This window comes from Haliotis rubra, unplaced genomic scaffold (genome assembly GCF_003918875.1).
Source record: "Haliotis rubra isolate DU_JTF1 unplaced genomic scaffold, ASM391887v1 Scf169, whole genome shotgun sequence".
Classification (NCBI taxonomy): domain Eukaryota; kingdom Metazoa; phylum Mollusca; class Gastropoda; order Lepetellida; family Haliotidae; genus Haliotis; species Haliotis rubra.
This window is the reverse complement of record NW_025765658.1, coordinates 1,104,586-1,113,867: the sequence shown is the minus strand read 5'-3', so window position 1 is coordinate 1,113,867 and position 9,282 is coordinate 1,104,586. Positions and strand designations below refer to the sequence as shown.

The 9,282-nt window shown below is 41.8% G+C and overlaps 1 protein-coding gene across 1 annotated transcript; it reads right to left on the bottom strand.

Annotated features, from left to right (window-relative positions):
* Positions 1 to 395: 395 nt before the first annotated feature.
* Positions 396 to 2,874, bottom strand: LOC124272348 (venom prothrombin activator oscutarin-C non-catalytic subunit-like). The gene is made up of 4 exons (XM_046707522.1): positions 2,768 to 2,874; positions 2,098 to 2,303; positions 1,063 to 1,207; positions 396 to 893 (listed from the first exon to the last, which is right to left on the bottom strand). The coding sequence occupies exons 1-4, from the start codon at positions 2,859 to 2,861 to the stop codon at positions 775 to 777; spliced, it is 564 nt and encodes a 187-aa protein (XP_046563478.1). The 5' UTR covers positions 2,862 to 2,874; the 3' UTR covers positions 396 to 774.
* Between the last annotated feature and the right edge of the window lie 6,408 nt (positions 2,875 to 9,282).

Genomic DNA, 9,282 nt, shown 5'->3' with positions numbered 1-9,282 from the left:
TTCTGTATTTCAAAGCATATAAAGAAACAGTTGGTGGTGTTTGAATAATGCTCATGTGTGTTGTGAATATATGGCGTCAAAGAAAACACAGTGCTAGAATTCACACATTCCTAATTTCTGATTTAGTTTTATGTCGCTACATTTCACCGTTGGAATTTTTCGTAAGAATACTGGTCCCCAGTAAGCACTACCTGTCATTCGAGACGATAACCGTCGATGCTCATGATGTCATCATTGGATCATCATTGGACATCACTGGATGTTATGGTTCAGATTTGGTCATCGAGCTTAGTGCGGCAATCAACAAATGACCAACAATATGACGTTGACTAGTCGGAACACGCTCCCTTTCCAGAAGGTGGACGACGATATGTATAATACTAACTACGTTTTATAAAGTAAGGTATTTAATCATGTAAATGTTGATAATGCTCAGGAAATGTTTATAGACACAGAGAATGTATTTGCTTCTGGTAATAAAACATCATTTACAATCTATCAATATAACATGTACAGTCCATGTATACACGCATCAAGTCAAACGCTGGCGCGTACGTTTGTTTTAGTTTGTACAGTTTATCCACTGGACATGATTCAGTGATGTTTCAGGAGTAGGAAAAGATCATTCAACCCATGATGAATCACTTTATGCGTGAACACATGATTGTATCGTTACACAAGAAACATCTACAACGTGTTGCATGCAGCATGATGAAGCCACACACATCACGCTGACCACGTTTGTCTTCCGGCCACAACCCAACCCGGAGACGACTATGGGAAAGTGTTCGCAGGACGGTTAAAGTAAATCCCTCTCTTACGTCTGCCTACGATGACACCCGGGTTGAAGAAGGGACTCTTTGTGGTTGGAAGCGGGTTGTCCACTGGGCCCTCTGTCGAACAGAAGCATGCCATTTAATTCAAGGTGAGGGTGCTACTTTGAATAATTGCATTTCAAAATTACCCCTACTGACTTGAGTAAGACGGATTTGTATTTCTATCAATGTCACTGATTTCAAATTATTAGAATAACATATAACTAATATTGTGTAGTAAACTCACGGTCAGGGTCACAGCCGATGATTTCGAAGCGGAAGCATGGTTCGTTGGTCCATTTGCTTGGGACTATTCTGATGACGTCAGTCAGAATGAAGGGGTCAAACATGGGGGACAGGCTTATACTGGAGTTGTAGATGGCGTCAATATTCTGTGGATTTACCAATTGCAATCACCCTTCAGTCCAACACTTTGGTAACAAGATTAAAGTAACTCCAACTTTATAATATGTATGGCCCTATGAACAGGCATATTGTGTAAGTTGAAGTTATGTTTATATAGGGGGCATTTACAAAGGATGGAGACGTACTACAGATTATATGTTGTGAGTTATATATTCAACAAGTACTATTTCGTGAAATCTTTTCCCGAATAAAAACTATTTGAGCCTCCATTCACACTGACGCTGCGATTCTACCAAACGTTGTAACGTAACAACGGCATTAGAATTATTCATTTACGTAATGAATACTAGTAAATGAACACACGACAACTGAAGTGGAATTAATTATAAGTGATTACACCCAGGAATACGTTAAAGAAATACAGTACAACCTATAAACTTCGTTCGCATATGGTTGATCGTGTGGATAACTTCAAGAGACGATGAAAACTATCAGCAAAACCATAACCTTGGACTGGATTTACCCTATGTGTCTCTAACCATATCTCCTACGAGGGGCTATCAAAAAGTACTAAGTCCCATGAGGTACTCGTACTGCTGTCAATCGCTCTTCCATATGCTTCGTAGGGTGGCCCTCGAGGACCAAAAACTTTATGACTGCTCTGTATTCAAGCTTATCCATTTCTGCTGTTTGAATAGGGATACATGTGATTAGATGTCACGTGACCGGAATCTAGCGACATGTGCATGTCAATATTACGTTGATGTGAATGAAGCCATTCGTCAATGTCATACAGTTATTTTTATCCTGCACTTTTAAGAAGTATTTTAGGCTCAAAACCTTTTGATAGCCCCTCGTATGAAATTCCGCTTGCATGCTATCTATGGGCATGTTTACTTTGTTCTGGTACACCCACCACAGCATATGTCTCCATGGCATCCTGGTAGACGTTCCTGTACTGCAGCGTGAAGGTGTTGAGGAACGAGTCTGGCACTTCCCAGTAGTTGAGGGTGTTGGGATGTTCGAACATGATCATAGCAACCAGGTAGGGCTTGTTAAGGTGAACTTCATAGTATGGCGCTCTGTCATCCTTATCTGGGCACCAGGCTCCTTTCGTCTCGCCTAATTTGTGTTGAAACATTTACTATGTGATTTTAGATATGTATTTGAAACTGAAATCTGTGCTTTTCTCCACTTTATTGTTCCAAGCGGGGAAAGGTGATAAAAGTGTTCTGTTTCAGACGCAGTAAGGAAAAAGACAGATGAAAATAGAATGCGTATTGCATGATTAGAACAACCATGTCAATGTTGGCAAACCTTATCTGTACACGTGACTACGTGAGGCGAATTACCTCCCAAATACGTATTTATATACCATTTGTTTATCCATTTTGTTTACAGGCAGCCGTAACATACCGGGGGTACTGCTCTGCAACATCAGGCAACAAACACCCTATTACCCAAAACCATGTGTCATCACTGATATCCGTGCATGTAATTTTCATCGATATTCCGTCTTCTACGTTCCACGGAAGCCACAGATGATCAAAGCTGATTGTTGTAAGAAGTTGACGTTATATATTTACCAAAGCAGCAGAGATACCTAGCCTTTTCCTTGCCGTTGTTGGAGGAGGAAGAGGAGGCAACTAACTGACTGTCTTTGATGGTGCCATTCCACATCCCCAGGGGTTGCAGACAGCCTGCAACAGGCACGACACACATTATAAACATATATCAGTGTCGCAGCATAATTGGTACCGTTATCGACATTATTCGTATCTATTGATATTTATATTATAGCAAAAGAACAAAACACTCACCACTGGCAGGAGGAAGATCTGAAACGATATGAGTGCGTATTATCCACAAGGGTTTGAGCTTCCATATGTCGGGTTACATGGAGGATCTCTCGTATCGATGTACGCATAAAAAGCAGGTTTTCTCGAGAGACTTCATGATCAATCTATACTTTAAAATTCCAGGCAATATGATTAGAAACGTTTTAGAATTAATCTGTATGTAAGTATATAAGGGAGAGGCTTGGTGGTGGATATTTATGTAGATACACTAAACTGGATCTCAGGAGAGGTCTTAGAATGGACTTCTTTTTAGATGTCTGGAGAGATTTTAGAATGGATGTGCGTTTTGATACACTAAACAGGATGTCTGGAGAGGCTTCAGAATGGATGTGCATTTTGGTACACTAAACAGCTTGTCTGGAGAGGGTTTAGGGCGGATCTGTATTTAGATACACTAAACAGGATGTCTGGAGAGGCTTTAGGGTGGATCTGTATTTAGATACAATAAACAGGATATCTGGAGAGGGCTTAGGGCGGATCTGTATTTAGATACACTAAACAGAATGTCTGGAGAGGCTTTAGGGTGGATCTGTATTTAGATACACTAAACTGGATGTCTGGAGAGGCTTTAGGGTGGATCTATATTTAGATACACTAAACACGATGTCTGGATAGGCTTTAGGGCGGATCTGTATTTAGATACACTAAAATGGATGTCTGGAGAGGCTTTAGGGCGGATCTGTATTTAGATACACTAAACATGATGTCTGGAGAGGGTTTAGGGCGGATCTGTATTTATATACACTAAACAGGATGTCTGGAGAGACTTCAGGCTGGATCTGTATTTAGATACACTAAACAGGATGTCTGGAGAGGCTTTAGGGCGGATCTGTATTTACATACACTAAACTGGATGTCTGGAGAGGCTTTAGGGCGGATCTGTATTTACATACACTAAACAGGATGTCTGGAGAGGCTTTAGGGTGGATCTGTATTTAGATACACTAAACTGGATGTCTGGAGAGGCTTTAGGGTGGATCTGTATTTAGATACACTAAACAGGATGTCTGGAGAGGCTTTAGGGTGGATCTGTATTTAGATACACTAAACAGGATGTCTGGAGAGGCTTTAGGGTGGATCTGTATTTAGATACACTAAACAGGATGTCTGGAGAGGCTTTAGGGCGGATCTGTATTTAGATACACTAAACAGGATGTCTGGAGAGGGTTTAGGGTGGATCTGTATTTAGATACACTAAACAGGATGTCTGGAGAGGCTTCAGGGTGGATCTGTATTTATATACACTAAACAGGATGTCTGGAGAGGCTTTAGGGTGGATCTGTATTTAGATACACTAAACAGGATGTCTGGAGAGGGTTTAGGGCGGATCTGTATTTAGATACACTAAACAGGATGTCTGGAGAGGCTTTAGGGCGGATCTGTATTTAGATACACTAAACAGGATGTCTGGAGAGGCTTTAGGCTGGATCTGTATTTAGATACACTAAACAGGATGTCTGGAGAGGCTTTAGGGTGGATCTGTATTTACATACACTAAACTGGATGTCTGGAGAGGCTTTAGGCTGGATCTGTATTTAGATACACTAAACTGGATGTCTGGAGAGGCTTTAGGGCGGATCTGTATTTAGATACACTAAACAGGATGTCTGGAGAGGAGGCTGGATCTGTATTTAGATACACTAAACTGGATGTCTGGAGAGGCTTTAGGGTGGATCTGTATTTAGATACACTAAACAGGATGTCTGGAGAGGCTTTAGGGCGGATCTGTATTTAGATACACTAAACTGGATGTCTGGAGAGGCTTTAGGGCGGATCTGTATTTAGATACACTAAACAGGATGTCTGGAGAGGCTTTAGGGTGGATCTGTATTTAGATACACTAAACAGGATGTCTGGAGAGGCTTTAGGGCGGATCTGTATTTAGATACACTAAACTGGATGTCTGGAGAGGCTTTAGGGTGGATCTGTATTTAGATACACTAAACAGGATGTCTGGAGAGGCTTTAGGGTGGATCTGTATTTAGATACACTAAACTGGATGTCTGGAGAGGCTTTAGGGTGGATCTGTATTTAGATACACTAAACTGGATGTCTGGAGAGGCTTTAGGGCGGATCTGTATTTAGATACACTAAACAGGATGTCTGGAGAGGGTTTAGGGTGGATCTGTATTTAGATACACTAAACAGGATGTCTGGAGAGGCTTTAGGGTGGATCTGTATTTAGATACACTAAACAGGATGTCTGGAGAGGCTTTAGGGTGGATCTGTATTTAGATACACTAAACAGGATGTCTGGAGAGGCTTTAGGGTGGATCTGTATTTAGATACACTAAACAGGATGTCTGGAGAGGCTTTAGGGCGGATCTGTATTTAGATACACTAAACTGGATGTCTGGAGAGGCTTCAGGCTGGATCTGTATTTAGATACACGAAACTGGATGTCTGGAGAGGCTTTAGGGCGGATCTGTATTTAGATACACTAAACTGGATGTCTGGAGAGGCTTTAGGGTGGATCTGTATTTAGATACACTAAACTGGATGTCTGGAGAGGCTTTAGGGCGGATCTGTATTTAGATACACTAAACTGGATGTCTGGAGAGGCTTCAGGCTGGATCTGTATTTAGATACACTAAACAGGATGTCTGGAGAGGCTTTAGGGCGGATCTGTATTTAGATACACTAAACTGGATGTCTGGAGAGGCTTTAGGGCGGATCTGTATTTAGATACACTAAACAGGATGTCTGGAGAGGCTTTAGGGTGGATCTGTATTTAGATACACTAAACTGGATGTCTGGAGAGGCTTTAGGGTGGATCTGTATTTAGATACACTAAACTGGATGTCTGAGAGAGGCTTTAGGGTGGATCTGTATTTAGATACACTAAACAGGATGTCTGGAGAGGCTTTTAGGGTGGATCTGTATTTAGATACACTAAACAGGATGTCTGGGAAGAGGCTTTAGGGCGGATCTGTATTTAGATACACTAAACAGGATGTCTGGAGAGGGTTTAGGGTGGATCTGTATTTAGATACACTAAACAGGATGTCTGGAGAGGCTTTAGGGTGGATCTGTATTTAGATACACTAAACAGGATGTCTGGAGAGGCTTTAGGGTGGATCTGTATTTAGATACACTAAACAGGATGTCTGGAGAGGCTTTAGGGTGGATCTGTATTTAGATACACTAAACAGGATGTCTGGAGAGGCTTTAGGGCGGATCTGTATTTAGATACACTAAACAGGATGTCTGGAGAGGCTTTAGGGTGGATCTGTATTTAGATACACTAAACAGGATGTCTGGAGAGGCTTTAGGGTGGATCTGTATTTAGATACACTAAACTGGATGTCTGGAGAGGCTTTAGGGTGGATCTGTATTTAGATACACTAAACTGGATGTCTGGAGAGGCTTTAGGGCGGATCTGTATTTAGATACACTAAACAGGATGTCTGGAGAGGCTTTAGGGTGGATCTGTATTTAGATACACTAAACTGGATGTCTGGAGAGGCTTTAGGGCGGATCTGTATTTAGATACACTAAACAGGATGTCTGGAGAGGCTTTAGGGTGGATCTGTATTTAGATACACTAAACAGGATGTCTGGAGAGGCTTTAGGGCGGATCTGTATTTAGATACACTAAACAGGATGTCTGGAGAGGCTTTAGGGTGGATCTGTATTTAGATACACTAAACAGGATGTCTGGAGAGGCTTTAGGGTGGATCTGTATTTAGATACACTAAACTGGATGTCTGGAGAGGCTTTAGGGTGGATCTGTATTTAGATACACTAAACAGGATGTCTGGAGAGGCTTTAGGGTGGATCTGTATTTAGATACACTAAACAGGATGTCTGGAGAGGCTTTAGGGTGGATCTGTATTTAGATACACTAAACTGGATGTCTGGAGAGGCTTTAGGGTGGATCTGTATTTAGATACACTAAACAGGATGTCTGAGAGAGGCTTTAGGGTGGATCTGTATTTAGATACACTAAACAGGATGTCTGGAGAGGCTTTAGGGTGGATCTGTATTTAGATACACTAAACAGGATGTCTGGAGAGGCTTTAGGGTGGATCTGTATTTAGATACACTAAACAGGATGTCTGGAGAGGCTTTAGGGTGGATCTGTATTTAGATACACTAAACAGGATGTCTGGAGGAGAGGCTTCTGGAGAGGGTGGATCTGTATTTAGATACACTAAACTGGATGTCTGGAGAGGCTTTAGGGTGGATCTGTATTTAGATACACTAAACTGGATGTCTGGAGAGGCTTTAGGGTGGATCTGTATTTAGATACACTAAACTGGATGTCTGGAGGGAGGCTTTAGGGTGGATCTGTATTTAGATACACTAAACTGGATGTCTGGAGAGGCTTTAGGGTGGATCTGTATTTAGATACACTAAACTGGATGTCTGGAGAGGCTTTAGGGCGGATCTGTATTTAGATACACTAAACAGGATGTCTGGAGAGGCTTTAGGGTGGATCTGTATTTAGATACACTAAACAGGATGTCTGGAGAGGCTTTAGGGTGGATCTGTATTTAGATACACTAAACAGGATGTCTGGAGAGGCTTTAGGGGTGGATCTGTATTTAGATACACTAAACAGGATGTCTGGAGAGGCTTTAGGGTGGATCTGTATTTAGATACACTAAACTGGATGTCTGGAGAGGCTTTAGGGTGGATCTGTATTTAGATACACTAAACAGGATGTCTGGAGAGGCTTTAGGCTGTATTCTGTAGATAGATACACTGGATGTCTGGAGAGGCTTTAGGGTGGATCTGTATTTAGATACACTAAACTGGATGTCTGGAGAGGCTTTAGGGTGGATCTGTATTTAGATACACTAAACTGGATGTCTGGAGAGGCTTTAGGGCGGATCTGTATTTAGATACACTAAACAGGATGTCTGGAGAGGCTTTAGGGTGGATCTGTATTTAGATACACTAAACAGGATGTCTGAGAGAGGGCTTTAGGGTCTGGAGAGGCTTTGGATCTGTATTTAGATACACTAAACAGGATGTCTGGAGAGGCTTTAGGGCGGATCTGTATTTAGATACACTAAACAGGATGTCTGGAGAGGCTTTAGGGTGGATCTGTATTTAGATACACTAAACAGGATGTCTGGAGAGGCTTTAGGGCGGATCTGTATTTAGATACACTAAACAGGATGTCTGGAGAGGCTTTAGGGTGGATCTGTATTTAGATACACTAAACAGGATGTCTGGAGAGGCTTTAGGGTGGATCTGTATTTAGATACACTAAACAGGATGTCTGGAGAGGCTTTAGGGTGGATCTGTATTTAGATACACTAAACAGGATGTCTGGAGAGGCTTTAGGGCGGATCTGTATTTAGATACACTAAACAGGATGTCTGGAGAGGCTTTAGGGTGGATCTGTATTTAGATACACTAAACTGGATGTCTGGAGAGGCTTTAGGGTGGATCTGTATTTAGATACACTAAACTGGATGTCTGGAGAGGCTTTAGGGTGGATCTGTATTTAGATACACTAAACAGGATGTCTGGAGAGGCTTTAGGGCTGATCTGTATTTAGATACACTAAATTGGATGTCTGGAGAGGCTTCAGGGTGCATCTGTATTTAGATACACTAAACTGGATGTCTGGAGAGGGTTTAGGGCGGATCTGTATTTAGATACACTAAACAGGATGTCTGGAGAGGCGTCAGGGTAGATCTGTATTTAGATACACTAAACAGGATGTCTGGAGAGGCGTCAGGGTGGATCTGTATTTAGATACACTTAACTGGATGTCTGGAGAGGCTTTAGGGTGGATCTGTTTTAAGATACACTAAACTGGATGTCTGCAGAGGCTTTAGGGCGGATCTGTATTTAGATACACTAAACAGGATGTTTGGAGAGGCCTCAGGCTGGATCTGTATTTAGTTCCTCTAAACTGGATGTCTGGAGAGGGTTTAGGGCGAATCTGTATTTACATACACTAAACAAGATGTCTGGAGAGGCTTTAGGGCTGATCTGTATTTAGATACACTAAATAGGATGTCTGGAGAGGCTTTAGGGTGGATCTGTATTTAGAAACACTAAACTGGATGTCTGGAGAGGCTTTAGGGTGGATCTGTATTTAGATACACTAAACTGGATGTCTGGAGAGGCTTTAGGGCTGATCTGTATTAATATACACTAAACAGGATGTCTGGAGAGGGTTTAGGGTGGATCTGTATTTAGATACACTAAACTGGATGTCTGGAGAGGCTTTAGGGCGGATCTGTATTTATATACACTAAACAGGATGTCTGGAGAGGGTT